Source organism: Phaethon lepturus, unplaced genomic scaffold (assembly GCF_000687285.1).
Source record: "Phaethon lepturus isolate BGI_N335 unplaced genomic scaffold, ASM68728v1 scaffold282, whole genome shotgun sequence".
Classification (NCBI taxonomy): domain Eukaryota; kingdom Metazoa; phylum Chordata; class Aves; order Phaethontiformes; family Phaethontidae; genus Phaethon; species Phaethon lepturus.
The window spans coordinates 34,297-53,297 of record NW_010523872.1 but is presented as its reverse complement, the minus strand read 5'-3'; the positions used below and the strand labels follow the sequence as shown (position 1 = coordinate 53,297).

The 19,001-nt window shown below is 40.8% G+C and overlaps 1 protein-coding gene across 1 annotated transcript in view; it reads left to right on the top strand.

The window, feature by feature from the left end:
* The window catches only part of LOC104617026 (plasminogen-like), a 29,823-nt gene extending 11,257 nt beyond the window's left edge, over positions 1-18,566 (top strand). The window contains exons 6-19 of the mRNA XM_010282235.1: positions 495-624; positions 748-866; positions 2,329-2,491; positions 3,389-3,519; positions 4,418-4,577; positions 6,190-6,380; positions 7,384-7,532; positions 8,262-8,355; positions 10,296-10,413; positions 11,470-11,544; positions 12,591-12,731; positions 16,108-16,214; positions 17,224-17,369; positions 18,408-18,566. Coding sequence (XP_010280537.1) covers positions 495-624; positions 748-866; positions 2,329-2,491; positions 3,389-3,519; positions 4,418-4,577; positions 6,190-6,380; positions 7,384-7,532; positions 8,262-8,355; positions 10,296-10,413; positions 11,470-11,544; positions 12,591-12,731; positions 16,108-16,214; positions 17,224-17,369; positions 18,408-18,566 — 1,883 coding nt within the window. The remainder of the gene's footprint in view (positions 1-494; positions 625-747; positions 867-2,328; positions 2,492-3,388; positions 3,520-4,417; positions 4,578-6,189; positions 6,381-7,383; positions 7,533-8,261; positions 8,356-10,295; positions 10,414-11,469; positions 11,545-12,590; positions 12,732-16,107; positions 16,215-17,223; positions 17,370-18,407) is intronic.
* Positions 18,567-19,001: the final 435 nt, after the last annotated feature.

Here is a 19,001-nt window from a genome sequence, read left to right as displayed (position 1 = left end):
AAGAGTGTTTGAGTAGGTAGTATTATTCCTGCTATTTGTTCTTGCTTTATGATTGCAGATTGCTTTCAAATATAAATTTAGATCAAGCTGTCCCTTAAGAAGTTATCAATACGAAGGTTGTTTTCCTAATTGGCTCCAGTTATCAAAGTAATTTTGTAAATATGGAGGAACTGAATTTTTTTAATCATTTGCTGATATTATCCTGCCCTTAGCCCTAGCAATTTATTTAATTTCAACAAGAGTAAAGATTGACCCAAGTGCTGTGTTACATACAGAACTCCCATTGCTACCAATACATACAGAAACGTGACAAATGACACGTACCCTTAAAAGCGTTATTCACTTGCCTAGGCTGTAATGCATGGCCTTGGGGATTCCTTTCATCATTAGCTGGAGAAAAACGCGCTTTTCCTTTCAGTGCAGTCTTCCATAAAGAGATCAGGATCAGAATTCACAGGCTGGTGTGAACCTTGCTTTGTTCTCATTCTGCCTAGGCTCCACAGTGGAGTGCATGCAGTGTAATGGTGAAGACTACCACGGAGAAGTTTCCAGAACCGAGTCTGGGCTTGAGTGCCAGCGCTGGGATGCCCAAGAGCCTCATATGCATGGATTTACCACGAAACAGTGAGTCACACTCAGCGCTGACTTCATTCCCGCAGTGCTTGGGAGACCCTGCCTGCAGGCAGCCAAATTGCTACAGCCAGCCATAGCTGACCCACAAGCTTTTCTTTCATTTTCAATGTGCAGCTTTCCAGAGAAGGATCTGAAGATGAATTATTGCCGTAATCCTGACGGTGAACTTCGGCCCTGGTGTTTCACTACCAGTCCTACTAAACGCTGGGAGTATTGCAACATTCCTCGTTGCAGTGAGTCTGATTTCCTGAGATCACTCTGTAGGGTAGCTCTTCTCATTAAAATGGTGCAGGGGTGGCAAAGACAAGAAATCACAGTTCTGAGTGACCTGAGGAAATCCTTGTGAACCAGGGAAAAAGCAGAATCACTCACTAAATTTCTGTTACATAAAATGATATAAGCTCAGTGAGGATTCACGTGTCACAAAGTGCAATAATGCCAGAGATGTTATAGAAACCCTAATTTGTCTTCAACCACCTTACTTTTCAATTTACCTGAGAGACAGAGCATTCAGGTTAAATCAGATGGTAGTTTTCAGCTGACCTGCTAACTCACGGAAAACACCTAAACCACCCTGTGGCCATACTGTTGATGTTTTAGCTGGGTCTGGCCAGCACAGCCAGCGCTGCCTTTTTCTTAGCAAGGGATGAATCCTGAGAAACAAGGTCACGCCTCAGGAGAAAAACCTGACTTATCAGGGAGCTAGCTTAACCCATTAAACTGAGCGCACTAAATCTGGACATTTCCGAAGCACCGAATAATGAGATTAGCGTTGCTGTTTGTAGAACTGGATTGCACTTTGAGAAAAATGTTTGTGTGTTTATCTCTACAGCTTGCTTTCTTATGCATCTCACTTGCCAGTGCTCTAAGCAGCAGCATGTGTTTTCTAGATATAGTTCACCTCAACATGCTTGATGGCTGATGGAAGAACGACTATTTATAGACTTCTGTGATAAAGTAAATTGTGAAAGTTACCATAGCGTCTCCATTTTGTGCTTAAACCTAAAGAAAGTTTGAGGAACAGACCAACCTTTTAGAGTCATGCTTGTCTCCTTGAGCAATTCCGTATATGAAGTATATATAATAGGTATGCACTGAAGATTCATTTTCCCTCTGCCCTCTGCAGGTTCTGTGGCTCTGATCGTCACTCTTGCTTTCTTTGCAGTTCCCCACGTGCCAGACCAATCCACTTTCTTTCACTCCTCCTTCTGCCCCGCTTTCCCAATTCACTGACTCCAGAGGCTCAGCTCTGAAGGCTGTTTTGCTTTCTCTCACACTTTCTTCTTGGCCCTTATGCTTATCCTTTCTCTCCTTCCACCCTACCCCTGTGTATTATATTAATGTGCTCCCTCCATCCCACTTGTTTTTTACCAGACTGTACAGGACTACTTCCTGCCTTTCCAGCTCTGCTCTCAGGGGACCGCAGGCACAATGGCTGGCTCAAGCCAGCACATTTATTTACTGACTGCTGCAGTAGGGCAGGACATCTGTCTGGCAGCCCGACTGCTTATGGAAATGTACACTTTGGTTTTGCCATGGTTTTCAACCAATGTCACCTCTGCTGAAAGAAAAAAAAGCATGTGTGACATTACAGAAAACAGAGGGACTTTAAATATATTTGAAAGCGCTGTCTGGCTGTATTTTTGCTTTTATTTTCTTTTCTGTTTCCCCTTTTCTTTTTAAATCCTGTTACAGCTACACACCCACCAGCATCTGGCCTGGGGTCCCAGTGTCTTTCAGGGAAAGGAGAAGACTATCGAGGCAGGATAGCCATCACGGAATCGGGAAACGCCTGCCAACACTGGAACACACAGTTTCCTCACAGACATGGCTGGATTCCTGACAGATATCCCTGCAAGTATGCTGAGACTCGTCATTTTAACAAATATGAAAGAACATAGTTATTCCTTATAGATCCAGATGCAGAGGCAAGATTAACACAGGTTTTCTGCAGCTACATCAGTAAACTCTTTTCTTGCCTTTTGTCAGCACTCATTAGTTCTGTTCGGGTCTTGCTCTTAATTTTTTTCAGTATTCCTCTTTTTACCAGCTACTTCATTCTCATGTACTTGTCTCACCTGTCTCCTCCACAACCCACTACTTTTAGTAGTTAAATATTAGTTAAATATCCCCTGGCTGTGTTTTGGTACCCTTTCAATGCGTTACTCTTCTGAAGAACGATGCTCCAAGTCCAAGATGCTCCAATACATCCTTGTGCTCCAAGGTCAAAGGAGCTGGGTTTGTGGGGCATTATCAACAGACAAGGGTAGCTGGGACTAAGCAGGCTTTTAGCTCTGCATTTTGGTCCTGTGGGTTGTGAAACGGATCCTGCAAGTGTCCCTGGGCATGTGAAACCCTGTCCCTTATCACAGGGCAGAGAGCAGCGTGCACCAGTGCTCATATGCACATGCTTCCAGGGTTGGTCTGTGACACCCAGTCTCACCTGGTTCTTACCGTAACCCTCAGGTACACCGATGGCTTGTGGCCCGAAGTCAGCTTTTACTGACGTATCTTGGCCTCAGAAACAGGAGCAGAAAGTGTAAGCGTTGGAACAGTTCTTCATATATCATCAGCACTTAGACTAAATTTGAAGGCTATTGATTAGTCCCAAAATAGTGGTGCCTGAGGTAATTAATCTCCAAAAGGAATAAATGTAACCGTTGAGTTGCGTTCTGCATGCAGTACTTGTTAATATTCTTGCACACAATTCTTCTTGATTTCTTTGAGTAGTTTAAAGCTGGTGTTTCTGTTTCAGGGGCTTAGAGGAAAACTACTGTAGAAACCCTGATGGAGAAAAGAGGCCTTGGTGCTACACCATCAACAGCAGTGTTCGGTGGGAATATTGTGCACTTCCCCGCTGCGTTGGGACAGAACAAGGGGTTGCCGGTATGAGTAGTGCAGCATATTTGAGATAAGGAGTTTAAAACAGTGAAAGATTTAATGTTTCTGATTGTAAATGTGTTAAATCTTTTTTCAGTCACTTTGCCACTGTTGTTAATGCCATTTTTCTGCTTGGCATGTTACAAAACCTGCCAAATATTGGACTTTGCAATGTCTAAGGAAGTGCAGTGAAAGATGTACATCACCAGCTGGCCCAACAGCAGAATTAGAGGATGAAAGAGGCTTATTTTTTTATATTCTTTTTTTTCTCGAAGGTAGGGCATTTTTAGCAAGTTAACTGAAAAATGACCGACAGGTTTAAAGAGATGAAAAAGTGCTAAATGAAAGGAAGTCTCATTTTTGGAAAGTAGCCACTAAAGACAGGACGGAAGCTTCTAAAGTAATAAAAATCTCATCTGAAATACCAATTCACTTAAAGTAATAAAATTGTCATCTGAAACATCCCTTCATTTAAGCACAAAAAATAGCAAGAAAGTCTTAGTGCAATCAGAAGGATAATAGAGAGATTAAAGTTTAACATAATGTCTGTTTTAGAAATATAGCAGGTGCAAAATCACTAGCATCTAATCTTTGAGGATATTTCATGTGAACTTTCTGATCTTTAATTCAACCGTTTTCACACATACCAAAACGAAACTGAGGGGTGAACCTTCCACTGAATGACATCTGACATACTGAGGGTAATCCGTGAAAGTTTTATAAATCTTTATAAATCTAAAAAGCCCTTTTGCTTTTCATGCTGGCCGTGATGCTCTCACTGGATGCCATCTGTATAAACAAGTCGTTCATTTTTGTCATCCTGTGTGCTTGATGCTTTCTTGTGCCTACTCAGTAAGAACATAAAATTGTGATGCAAAGGATGAGTTCCTCTTTTTTGCTGCAGATATGCCTGTGCAGGTTCCCCTGTCAGAGGAGTGCTATCGAGGCCAAGGCCAGAGTTACCGTGGCACAACTTCCATCACTGCATCAGGAAAGAAATGCCAGGCCTGGAACTCCATGTTCCCACACAGGCATGAAAAAACCCCAGACAGATTCCCAAACGCGTATGTTTATCTCCCCTTTTCTTCCTTTAACTGACAGTGACCATTGCTGATTGTATTATCTTTGCATATCTATGCTTTAAAACACTGCCAGTATCTATAAAAGAGAATTTTTCCAAGACACGGAAACATTTTCTGTTAGTCTCATTTTTAAAAAATATGTTTTCTTGTTCTTTAAATTCTGAGTAAAATACAGCTGTGTGCCTTTACTCTTAAATCTGAGCTTCTGTAACCAACACTGGGAGACTTGTGTCCAGAGTCTGGACATCTGCCGGTCTCATTTTTAAAAAATATGTTTTCTTGTTCTTTAAATTCTGAGTAAAATACAGCTGTGTGCCTTTACTGAGCTTCTGTAACCAACACCGGGAGACTTGTGTCCAGAGTCTGGGCATCTGCCGAAATATGCATTTTGTTTATCAACTTGGGACCTTTGAGGTAGCCTTTCTACTTATTTTGTCTGGGTAAACACAGCATTTATGTTCCAAAACATACAGTCAGATATATTACAATTAGAACTACCATTTAAATGTTCTTTGTAGCTGGCACTGGGCACCCAGAATTGCATACACTGAATTTTCCCTCTTAATTTTTCTACTTTAGACTAACAAAACTGGACCAGTGATGACTCTGAAAGCTAATCATAATTACTAATGTGCAGGTTGTTAATAAGGGTAGAAAAACAACAAGATGACAATTGCTAGGAAATCCATCATTGTTTGGTGGATAACGAGTATAACCAGGAACGTTGATATATTTCTTTTTTTTTCCCTTTTTTATGAAGTCACCCTAAATATGTATTTTTTAAAATATTCAGTCATATTTTGGCATCAAAAATACTGATGTACTGAAAATGGAACATCCTCAGATGGGATGCTGTTTTTCACAAACATTTAAAAAAATTGAAATCAAGCTGTGAAAATGCGGAATTAATGTGTTGGGGCATATTCAGAAAAAAAGCATTTCAGTTTTTTTATTCTGTGACTGTACAGTGATTCAGGATGGGGAAATACTGCAACTCTGCAAATTATTGAAGAGAGAAATTCTACTGCCTCAGCAAGAACAGGCATGGGAGTGCTCCCACTTAAATCAGTAGAAGTGGGGTTTTTTGGAGGTGGGAATGATCATTTGCATAAGTATTTATTTCCATTCTTCTGAATATGAGAAAGCACCCTTTTACATTTAAAAATTAACATTTTTGGGAAAGCATAATTGCCCACCAATAGTATGGATCTTCCTGCATATTTATTACTAATTCACACATTCACACATTTGTGTATACTTATACATATGTACTTAGAAAATAAATTATTGGCATATCAGGCATTTATTTAGCTACTCAGCACATTGACATATTATAGCCAGAATTTAAGCCAGTAGTTGAATTATGTTTTCTTATGTATATATATATTCATGACTCTGATGTACATGTGAAATATGACTCTTGACCCAAGTCACAGCCATAAACGTGTTTTCTGGTAATAGGATATATGGCAATAAGTAAAAAATCAATAAATGTCTTTATTTCTACATAATACAGATCGACATCTTTTTGGCAAGATACTCCTATGATGAATTTCAGTCTTATGCAGCTTGATTATTGTGCTTGATTTTGCAGGGATTTGAGGGACAACTATTGTAGAAACCCAGATGGTGATAACAGCCCGTGGTGTTTCACCACTGACCCCAGCATGACATGGGAGTACTGCAATCTCAAGAGGTGTGATGATCATGCACAAGAGCCTGCACCAAATGACCCCCCTGCAACGACGGCACAAAATGTTGGCCTGACTACACCCACCACATCTGGTAACAGCTGGCTATAAGTGTCACCTCCTGTAGAGTCTGTGGGTAAAGAAAATAGTAATCAATTAAAAATTATTCTTAAATAAGGCTGCAGCATAACAGTCACATCCCTCCTCCAGCTTTCAGACCTGTACTGTTGGATTTTGCAGCAAGTACTCTTTAGTTAGTTCATATCCTGTAGCCTATATTATTTTACAATGCATTCTGTAGGCTATCTTTTTCATTCAGGGGAACAAGAGGAAAACAGACAAAATTTCTAGTGTTTCTGTAGCTGTGTGCTATTGAAATGTGATCACAGTGAGTGTTGTAGTTACAGGAATTTTGCTTGTGCTGTGCTTTATGCTTTCAGGAGGTTGACCTTAGCATGTTGTATTGTTCATAGACAACCATGTTTTGCAAAAACGTATGGACCAAGAGAAAAAAGTTTTTGCTTTATCCTGCTTTGTTGCTTTCTTATTTAATAGTCCATGTTGGTCAAAGTGGTGTGGCTTTTCTGAACGTATAGTAGAGCTTTCCACAGATTATTTACTTTGCAAAGGAAGGTGGCAGGGTTGGATAAAAGATACATTCCTAAACGGAGCTGTGTACTCTTATTCGTGTGCAGAGAACAAAATACCTGAAGCAATGTCCTTGGAAGCAAAAATTGCTCTTTCAGTCTAATGGGCTGTTAACTCTGAAATATGCTTCTCTCATGGAAGGTGCTTACGGATACCAACTTAACAAGAATCTTGGAGTCTTTCCAGATACTTGCAATATGTTACAGAAAATGTTTAGCCTGAAATTCCTTGAATTTTTTTCCAATTCAGTTATTCTGTACATCCAGGAAGACATCCATCTTGACAAACTGAGAGATCACATCACAGGGTACATTTTTGTCTTTCTTTCACCTATAGACACTAGAGAGTGTGCAAGTCCTAAAGGTACTTAATCTGGCTTGTTTCTGCTTACCACCACCACATACAGATTCAGTAGCTAACAATAATTTCCTTTTCCTCTTTTTTCACAGACTGCATTAACGGTAATGGTAAAGACTATCGTGGCACAGTAGCAAAAACTGGAAGGGGCAGGACTTGTCAAGAGTGGAGTTCTCAGAAACCTCATAGCCACAAATATTTCACTCCTGTGACTCATCCAAGAGCAGGCCTGGATAAAAATGTAAACAGCTGCTAATGCCATTGGTGTCATTGAACATTGTCTCCATTCTCCATGACCCCTCAGTAAACACTTCATGTTCAGTCTTTAGAGACCAGGTTAAGCATGTCTGGAAGTCATCATGTGGATAGCCCAGACCTATAGTAGCGTTGAAGAGGGAGGGATGCATTTTACCTTACCTAGAGGATGCGGGTACTTCAAGCACAGAGGTACACCATGGGGTTGATGCTGACAGGCAAGCAGCACAAAAGAAATCATATAGGTCTTCCCTGATTTCTGCAAGCCCCAAAGCAATGCCTTTTGCTGTTTGTCACAAACTAAGCAGGCTTCTGGCAAATTCTCAGAGCTGACCTAACTTGCTCTCACTGACTTTAGGGGAAGAATAGGCCAAGAATAAATACTTTAGTGCAAAGCTCTTGGTCATCCTATGCCAAACTTCACTTCTCATGAGGCCTTAAAAAGCACTAGAGCTAGAGTGACTCTTGGTAGATGAAGAAAATGATAGCAATTTTATCACATTTCTCTAATTTCACCTAATGGTTTTGTGATGCAGGAAAGAAAGAATTTTGTGATCAGAGGAAATAGAAAGCATTTAACATCCAGCAGAAAAGTAGCTGGGGAAATAATTCAAAGTTTTAGTTTAACATGTTTTCAAAAACATGCACTCATAGATGACTTCATTCTGTGGCTAACATTTGGAGTCTTCATTCTCTGTTTTTGTAATTATTACAGTATTGCAGGAATCCTGATGGAGATGTAAATGGACCTTGGTGCTTCACAACAGACACACAAAAAAAATGGGAGTACTGTGAAATCCCACGCTGCTGTAATTATCCTTAAAGACTTCTCTGTCCCCCTTTTCTACAACTTGTTATGATAGTTACAAAATGTTTTCAATTTTGTAGTTTTCAACCATAAAAAACTGCAGTAGGCAGTAGCTTTAGATTTGATTTTAGGTCTGCATGGAAGTTTGACACAATCAGGCACCTGTAACAGTCAGACGATATTTAGATAATCTGGTGCTAAGAATCACCAGTAAGATTTCTTAGATCACAATCTACGTGCTCTTTATCATCAGTGAAGCTATAGTTGCTAGCCAAATTTGAAATATTCAGTGAAGCAGTGAAGAGAGGTATTCCTTCCCCAGGCTCCTCAAACACAGGAGAGGATTTCCTTGATGTTCATGCTAGTCTTTCCATCCACCTGTAGCAGGACTAATGCCTCAAGATCCTGCTCATGGACTTTTCCTGTTAGTTAGGAGCACCAGCAATGACATCCTTTGAAACACTTTTCTTCTTTTACTGAATTAATTTGTATTCTCATCTGGATGTTAAGATAATTTGTCCAGAGATATTTTGCCTTTCTTTTGGGGTAGGGAGTGAATTTGGTCCTGGAAATTTCACACATATTTTTGCAATTTTTTTTTTTTTCTATTTTGGGATAGTAATCAATACACTGAGCAGGTGTAGTGTTTGCTGAAAAACTCAGCAGCAAAAGAGATTTTACCTTCCGTGATGCCCAGGCAGTGGGCATCAATAACAGCTGTAATGTACTGGAAGTTCTGCTTGGCACACCTGGCAGTCATCTTGTTTGCTTTGCTCTTCCCTTCCTTGCCTGCATTTTGATAGATTTTTTTTTTTTTTTAAGGCATATCTTGTGGAGATATGGAAAGTCTATTTCTTCTTAATCTCTTGTATTATTTTTACTGCAGTAACATCTAGAGGACAGGTCCCTGCTCTGTTGGACAATGTAGCAATACAAAATAGTGAAGACTGGTCACTCTCTCGGGAGTTTGTGGTATTCTTCATGCTGGCCATCTAACGTGTTCCTCTAAGCAGCAATGCATTATGATTGTACGCATTAATTTTGTCAGTCAGACTTAAGAGCTGCACAGGCAAAAAGAATAAGGAAAGGTATACAAACAACATATACCACAGCTGTAAAAACCTGCTCCCTGGAACTGCTGTGGTGGACCTTCACTTTGAGATCTGATCTCTTTTCAAAACAGCCTTAGAATACTAGATTTTTAAATTAAGATGTAGAGGAACCTTAGGAACCTTACAGTCTCTTGCCTTTGATTACTTTATTGTCTTATACTGGAACTAATAACTTTAACATCCATAGCACTACATGCAGTTCTGGAAAGAGTTACTTGGGTCCTTACTGAGCACCCAAGCTCAATCTATTTTAAAAAGTTCAGAGAGATTTGGATTAACAAGAAAGTAGTGTGAGCAGTGTGAGGGCAAATTTGGAATATCTTATGACAAGGGGACAGCAACTCAATTTTATTTATAACCTAGGGATTTGTTTGAACTCAACCAAGATGTAGACTGTAGTGTTCTAAAGAATTTAGAAATTGTTATTATTGACCGGGCAATAAACTCCACATTCTTTAGCTCTTTTCCCTTCAAATTCCCTACAGATTTTCTTTTGGGGGTGGCAGTCATTGTAGTTTTACTTATGTTATCTGATTACATCCAAATACTTGACATAGTTAACAATTTTTTCCAGGTAAATTAGTATTTTGTCATGTCAAATGTGATATATTAACCCCACGTTTAAATGCTCAAGGTAGTGGTAATATAATGGAGTCTAAAGCTTCTGGTTGTTTCTCTACCCTTAGTTTCTACTAACCAATGCAAAGAGTGAAAGTCTAAGGAAGATAAAAAAAAAGTCTTATGCCTTTTTCTTTTCATCTGATTGCACTGGGGATGACATTACAGAATTGCTTTAAAATTCTCAATCGTAGCTTTTTTTATTCTACAGCTTCTTCTGAACATGACTGTGGAAAAGCCCCAGTGAGGAGCGAGCGAGCCTGTGAGCAATATAGCATGTGTGATGCATCTCCAGGGTCTTGGCCTTGGCACGTCAGTCTCAGGACGAGGTACTGGTATTCCAGACTGTACCACCATCCATGAGCAGCAGGGTTTCACGGGAAGCAGGTGTTAGAAAGAGACTGACAGAAACAATGCATATGCTTCTGGAGTCTGGCCTTGGTTTCTATATAAAATGCCTTAGCATGTAGAATAAACTTCTTTTTTTTATCATAATGTTCACAGATAGCTACTTATTGGGTCATTAATCCCAAACTCCCCATTTTCTCCTGAATCTCTAGAGGGCAAACTTGAAACTGCAGACATTAAGTATGCCTTTATTTACTGAAATGGGGAAGGAATAATTCCCACTGAGGATAATGACAGTTAACTGCATTCTGCAGTGGGAGATTTAAGCCCAGGACTATAGCCACCAACCTGCAGTGTGTATGAATGGATTTTGATCACCCCTTTTCACCCAGCATCCAATCTAGTTCAAACGTAAATTGATGCTGTGACCACCCTAGTTGTGTTAGAAGCCATAGGAAGACCATCATCTCTCAGTATACAAAAACAATTATGCATAGCATTTCCATAGTCACAATGAGAGTGGCTGACCAGGAGATGAAGAAGCGCTTACAGAAAGGCTAACGAAAATGTCTATACAATTGTTGACAATCATCATAATAAATATTATCCCAAGAAAAGTTAAAAGTCCATAGTAAGGTTTATTTAAAGAACTAGTCGAAAGCAACCCCACAAATCAGAAGGATGTATCCTTTTATTAATTGCTCATCAGGACAAACCCATTACATCACAAGTGAAATTTTTAGGAAATGTCATTATTTTTGTTATATTCCTGAAAGTAACAGTGTCCTGTTGCAAAAATTTCACATGGGTGTCAAATTTCTTTTCATGTCTCTCATGTTCTGGTGCAAATAAAGCTTGACCTTTGAAAATCTGCATTTGATTTCTCTTGCCATTGGCAGAAGACAGACTATGGCTGGTAAAAGGTTTGAATAAGGAGCATATTGCTAGTTTGCTAATATTTCGCATTGTGCACAGCATAGATGGTTGAGAATTGACTATGCAGTCTTAAATGAATGTGATTGTCTTCTCTGTTCTAGTACCAATGTGCACCGTTGTGCTGGCACTCTGATACATCCACAGTGGGTCCTTACTGCAGCTCAGTGCTTCCAAGAGTGAGTATCCACTAGAACAAGTGACAAACGTTTCTTAAATCTGTATGAGAAAATCAACAGAAGATCAAGATCACAGAATCATAGAATCACAGAATCATTAAGGTTGGAAAAGATCTTCAAGATCAAGTCCAAACGTTAACCCAATACCACCATGCCCCCTAAACCATGTCCTGAAGCACCACGTCCACACATTTTTTGAACACTTCCAGTGATGGTGACTCCACCACTTCTCTGGGCAGCCTGTTCCAATGTTTGACCACTCTCTCCGTAATCAAATTTTTCCCAATATCTAATCTAAACCTCCCCTGGCACAACTTGAACCCATTTCCTCTCGTTCTATCGCTGGTTCTTTGGGAGAAGAGACCAACACCCACGTCACCACAACCCTCTTTCAGGTAGTTGTAGAGAGCAATGAGGTCTCCCCTCAGCCTCCTCTTCTCCAGACTGAACAACCCCAGTCCCCTCAGCCGCTCCTCAGAAGACTTGATCTCCAGACCCTTCACCAGCTTCATTGCCCTTCTCTGGACACGCTCAAGCACCTCAACATCCTTCTTGTAGGGTGGGGCCCAAGTGCCCTATGAGGAACTTTACTCCTTATTTCCTGTCTTTCTTGCCAGCAAGCTGATTTTTGTCTTCTGCTCCAGTCTCAGTCAAACAGCAGCAGAGAACAACAGATTACTTCTGTGTTCTGCCCTCTCCCCCACCACAGAGCATGCCAAAAAGGGTGCTAATGATGTGCTGGTGCTAATTGCACTTGGAAAAACTGTGGCTAGCAGCTGACTCTTAGGGCTTTGGGAGTTGTGAACACTGCAAGAAGGTGCCACATATTTCACAGCCCATGGGTTTTTCACCATCATAAAAATCAAATTGTTAAAAAAGCCACATTTTCCTTCTCCCCAAGAAAAAATGCAGGCATTTATGGTCAGAAGCAGCAGCCTGACCATCTTGTTAATTGCAGTTCTCCAGGGAAATCACTGAATTTTGTAAGAGTGACATTCCTGATTACATGTTTAGATGTATAACCTTGCCACTGTCATTTCTTCCAGGTCAACAGAGCCTTCTTCCTACCGGGTGTTTCTTGGGATACAGAATCTCAATGCAGCAGAGCCATCGCTGCAAATCCAAAGTGTTCAGAAAGTACTAAAGGAACCAAGTGGAGCAGACATTGCTTTGCTGAAGTTGAGCAGGTACAATTTCAGTCCAAGTTTTCCACCCCTAACACCTTAATTATGAAGTCACAAATTAGCTTAGCCTGGAGTTAGCTCTCAGGGGTGGTTGTAGGTGGTATGAAAGAGTGAGAGTCCCTTCAAGTGTTAGCATAGGCATCCATTCAAGGGTGAACTCTAAGCATGTCTCCAGCTGAGCAACCCCATTGGCGGAACCCACGTGAGTTTCTTACACAGTTTAGGAAAAGCAAGGACCAGTTAAGATAGGAGGGATTGTCATGGGGAATTCCTACTTGCCATCTGCTAGCAGCAGCTCCACTGAAGCAGGGAGGGTGGAGGCAAACTAAAGTGGAGTCGTGTCTGGAGGATCTTCTGCTTGGAGGCTTTTCCTGCTCAGTTCTGAGGGCTGTGAGCCCCAGATGAAGTTTTGGCCAGGAGGCACCACAGCTTCTGCATGGAGCAAGTAGAAGGGTCCAGTTTCCCTGGCAGTGCTCCAAGCTAAGCTACATGCATGTTCCATGAGCTGTAGACTTGGCCAACAGCTCAATAAAACCAGATCCTGCTTGTGATATAGTGGAAAATCCTGTGCATAACTGTAATTGCTTGAGGCCCTCTTTTGCATCTTGCTTAGATGTCTGAGCAGTCTGTTCTGAATTGTGTGCAGTTATTTCAATGTTATTTGTTCCTTTTTGGAATGATCCTGAAACTTTTCTACTTACTCGTTCATTTGCCTCTTCTTACACTCACCACACATGGATTGAAGATCATGAAAAGCTCATGTTTGACCTGAGAGGACATTTCTTTTTAAAAATTCACCATACAGCTTTAATGAACTTAGAACAATTTCACTTAAATTTCAACTCAGGTTCTCTGGTGCTTGATTAATCAAAATCCCACCATACTTCGGCAAGTAAAAGGCACTTATGCTCCACCAGAGTTATTCTTGATAGTGCCCGTAACTATATCATTCAATTCCTCTTTCACTGGGTGCTCTGTGCACGTTTGCACTGTAGAAACATGCATGCTGTAGCACTGTAGACCATTTTGCAATCAGCGGTACTCACCGTCTGAACACATTCTGCATGTGACATGCCATAAATAGCAGATATGGACATCATATCCCTCAGTTTCTGGCTTAGATCAACTTTGCTTGTTTTCAAGTTCATTAAATTCCTTCTTTACATTTGTCTTCAGCTTTCTTTGTGGGCCTTATTGTTTCCAAACTTTCACCATCAGTTCATAAAACAGATCACCCAATCAAATACGACGTGAGAAGAGCGGTCGCTACTCTTATACCTGCATTTTGTGGCAATAGACGAAACTTGTCAGAGACCCGATGCAAGTCTGTGAAGATCGTGACTAAAATCATCCCAAAAAAGGGCTGATCTATTAGGAGGACCACTGGTTTCAGTAGCAGTCTAGTCCCAGGTGAATGATGTGCCATGCTCCTGAGCAGTTGTGTGCTGTCTTGGACTTTATACTTCCATTTCAATGTGATGTTGTCCATATTCAGGTGTCTCTTTTGATGTTTTGTTCCCTGCTCTCCTGTTCACTTACCTACCCAGACACCAGAGGTCTCTGAGAAGGTGCCAGTGTCCACACCGTGTTTGTTGCAATCCCATTTATAGGCCAGTTCCTTGCGTGCCAACAGGTTTTTTAGGTGCTGTCTCATCTTAGGATGGATGTAGAATTTCCTTGGTGCAGAATAGGAGCATCGGTAGAAACAAAGTTAACTTCTTGTCATTGGGGAAGCAGAAGCTGCAATGCTCTATTGCTGTAGTTCAGAAATGTTTGCCTGGCTACTGTCACACCAGGAGGCCAGACAGGAGCCAGAGCTGCTGTGAGGACCATACCTGAAGTGTTAAATACAACCTTGAAGATAAAGGTCCTAGAGGAACAACGCTAGAAACCTAAAGAAACCTGGAAACCAATAAAACACCCGACCAATCTGAGTTTTTTCACTTTAATCTTCTCTTGATTATCAATTTTCAGGATTCTTTCGATAAAAATGGGCTCTATTGAGAAGTGAATGAACAAGTTTTGGAAGCTGCAGAAATGATTTCCATTCTTATAGGGAAAAGAACTCAGGCAGAATACATTTCATGGAACTATGTGAGAGTGGAGGTTTGGTATCACCATCTTGGCCTTCAGAGGGCTGGAGGATAGAGTTCAAAATTACGGTGATGGCATTGGCAAAACTGTATCTTCAGCATAGGAGCTGGTTAACATCTCCTACCCTCCAGGACTGCTGTGTTCATGTTTCAGTCAGATTTTTGTGTTAGAGAGGTCTTTATTTTAAGATGGGTCAGAGTCAGTTCCCTTTGGTCTCTCATTCTCTTGAATTTTCTTGGGGCTTATGGCCCTGGCATGGTCTAATTAGGAACACGAGATTTGTTAGTTCTCTTTAATCGGGCATTGAAGATCTCACTAATATCACATCACATATTTTGAAAATCATTCTGGGCCTGAAAAGAGATTATAAAGGTTCATTTTACGCTGACTGAACATCTGGAGTTCATTCAGGTCCTTTTAGTCTCTCTCACAATCAGAACTAACCTTCACAGGGTAGATTTCTGACAGTGATAGATCTCATTTAACAGCTTGTTGAGACATACTTTCACTGTAACAAAACTGTTTGCATTTGTCTGACTTCTAGGGCAATATACCTTCCTGAAGCCACTTCATTTTTTCACATCTACACCTGAAAGTCAATAAGGGATCAGACAGTCCAAGGCAAAGACCTCCCTATGCAACATTTTCATCTTTTGCAGAACTGCTTTCCAGGGCCCTGTTCACTCCATATCAAGCTTTATTCCAGTCCTGAAGCCTTCCAGGCACAATGTTGTGATGAGAAAGAGTTTTATTTTGGTATTTACTTTATAGAGGTGCTAGACTTAGTACTGTGCAAGATACTGCATGATGTCACCCACAGTTATATCACCTACATAACCAGAGGAGAAAGGAATTTTCCACAACTTCAGCTGTGTCTGCTTATTTACTCATTCATCCATCCTTCCCTCCTCCCGTGAAGTCCCTGAAAATGTCCACTACGTCTGAGGCAGGGAGGATCTAAGACGAGTCAGGCTCACACCACGTGCAAGGACTGCTAGGGCTGGGTTTGGGCTTGTGCATGTTCCGATACACACTGCAGGGGTAACCAGAGATCAGCGCTCTAGCACTGTGCTCCAGACACACTCACACCGTGACTGTGCCCACAAACACATCCCAGAGAATTTCAGTTGCTCTAAGTAATTTCTTTTTTCATTAAGTGACCAGACAATCACCTTCTCCACCCTTCCCCATGCCATTTCCATGTAGAACCTTCTGAGTATGAAGACTGAACAAGCTGATCATAATTTTTCTAAGGATCTTTTAATTAATATTTTTTGTTTTCCAGTCCTGTAACAATTACTGATCGTGTAAAACCAGTTTGTTTGCCTGAAACCAGTCTGATGGTAGAAAGAAATGCAGTATGTTTTCTAACTGCCTGGGGAAAAACAAGAGGTAAAACATATTTGGTGCGGTTAAAAACTTAGGAAGGTTTTCAAATCCTTCCCAAAATATGTGCGCTCATGGGACCTGAAAAACACATTTTACTTAAGATTTAAGTAAGTCAGAGGTCACCGGGCAACAATATTCTTTTTATTTCTTTCTCTCAGACATTGATTTTCCCCCCTTATTGCTCACATAAACTGAATTCATTAAACAAGAGAAAAGAAACTTTAAGACTTTAGCACCTTTTGTCTCTGTTTTGGTCAGCTTAGGTACACACTGTACTTGCATAAATTTTCTCCAGCATAGACAGCATTTACTGGCTGTCTTCTCACCTTTTTCTGTTTCTTACCTTGCATTTTTTAATTTTTTTCTCAGCTTGCCACATGATGGCAGCTGCTTCCTATGTTCTAGTGATCACAACCACAAAAAAATAGTACATGCGAGATTTCTTCTGAAAATGCATTAGGATGGAAAAATCAACAGACCATTGGTGCATTTAGGCAGTGGGAAAGAGGCTCGTGCCACACCATGCAACTAGTTCATTAAATTTGCGGGGAAAGGGGAGCAGAGCCAGAGCACCACATCTAAATAAACTATGTTTCAGGAGAATTCAACCTTGGCTTCAGGAAAATCCTCCTTGTCTGGAAAATGCTATCTTTAGGCTTGAAAGGGTTCAAATTAACGTAAAGTAAATCCAGGCTAACATTTTTTCCCCTGAAACAGGCCATTGCTACTGCACTGTAATGAAAGCCTACAAACTGACAACATGGCTCAGAATACTAAGCATCTATTTCTATTTATTTTGTAACGCTTTGCAGAGAAGACTAACGTCTGCTTATTGAGGGCAGGTATGATGCAAGTACAAAAAGTTGAAAGATTTAATAAGATCCTTCAGGGACCTCAGAGACTATAGTAGAGCTGGGGATAGATCCCAGTCCTTTCATTACTGAGTCTTCACTGGAGTGCAATGCCCAGGCTACCATTTATAACTGTTATATTTTCTTGGTTGTTCATTAAGGTATCGATGTGGACAACAGATTAAAAGACATTGAATTCCCTGTTCTTGAAAACAGAATATGTAATCACCCTGAAATTCTGAATGGAAATGTCAAAAATCATGAATTTTGTGGTGGATTTACTTTTGGAAGCACAGGTAACTGCGAGGTAAGAATAATTTTTCTTTGAGTGTAAGCAGGACAAATGACAATTTGTACTTTTGAGGCTCAGAAATAGCTTCAGTAATTCAAGGCTTCTGCATGAAGCATACATAGCATTTTTTCTTCACTCACAGGGTCAACCAGAATAGCAGGGAAATTGCATAGGGTAATTTCTCCTGCCTTTCAGAACTGCATGCTGACATATCCTACTCATAGTAGCATGGTGGTGTCATCTCACTTGATGTGTAGCCCATCCCACCTGAAATAAAGCCTGTGATATACTACCTGGACTTCCCTTTGATCCTAGAGACAGAGGGGAAGCTAGTGACTGTTTCTGGTGCAGCCTGGAGTTGTACCATATCTTTATTTAATCCCTTGATTAAAACAAGTTTGAAGTGCTTTCAGTTTTCTAATTTTCACAAGTATATGAAAAGACTTTTAAAATGTGGTTAATGGAGGATATCATGTTGGGAGCTTTTCAATAAAAAGTTGGTAGCTACTTGGTGACAGAGTCAGAAAGCAAATGGTGGACTGTCTGAGCAGGTGTTCAAGACTGCCGATGCAAATGGTGTCTTTGACAGTGTGGACACTGCATTCATTAATAGGCACACAAATCACTGGACGTAGGTATTAACCTCCTGCCATGCCTGGATTTTAAGAAACAGCATTAAAACAATTAGATTCATTTTGTCCAGGATCAAGTAGGTCAGAGGTTGTGGAAACTTGAGAAACTTCCTTTTTTGTGTGTAATTGGCTTCACAGTGATCTGGGGATGTTCCCACATCCATGACTGATGGTTGGGTCTCTCTTCTTCAGACCAGAGGAGTGGCCTGGATGATTGGAAACAACTTTTTTTGTTTCCTCCATTCTTTTTTACTCCATCAGGTCTAATAAAACACCCTCCCTCTCTCTACAGCCCTTGCCTCAGTCATATTTTGAGGCCTTCAGAGTTACCACACCACTATCCCTGCCAAGATTTTGCTGTTTGCCTGTGTAGTGTCTCCATCACTAAAGAATTCACCTTATTTTCTCTTCTTCTCGCAAGGCTGAAGTTGGAGGACCTCTGGTCTGCCAAGATAAGCACAGATTTGTCCAATATGGAGTCACCTCTTGGGGGCTGGACTGTACCCAGCCATCAAAGCCTGTTTTTGTCCGGATTCCTAGTTTTGTTTCTTGGATCAAGAATGCAATGGCTGCCCACTGAATCTGGATGCAGGCTAGCTTTTCTGGAAAGCAGTCCCTGTGTCAGAAACAACATTCCAAATATGGTTTTAAAATTGTAATAATCATAAAAATCTTAAATAAATATCATTACTGGCTAAGCATAAGTAGCTATTGCAAAGCAATAGCCAAGTTGGCCAATTATTACTGTCAGTCAGAGTGTCTGTGTTGTGCCTGGATAAGTCAACCATGTTGCAGGTAGCAACAGCTGTAAGGTTCCTACCTCACCCCTCTCTTTTGAGACGTGCTCCAACTCATGAAAGTGGCTTTCTCTTTGTTCAGACACCTGGTTTTCTCCTCTGTACATGCAAGCATCTGGCCTCTCTCTGTGTACAAGGTCTTCCCTGTGCAAGAAACTTTATCCCAAATCAGGTCTGACCCCTTACCCACCACTGGCATCTGCTTCCCTTTTCTGTTG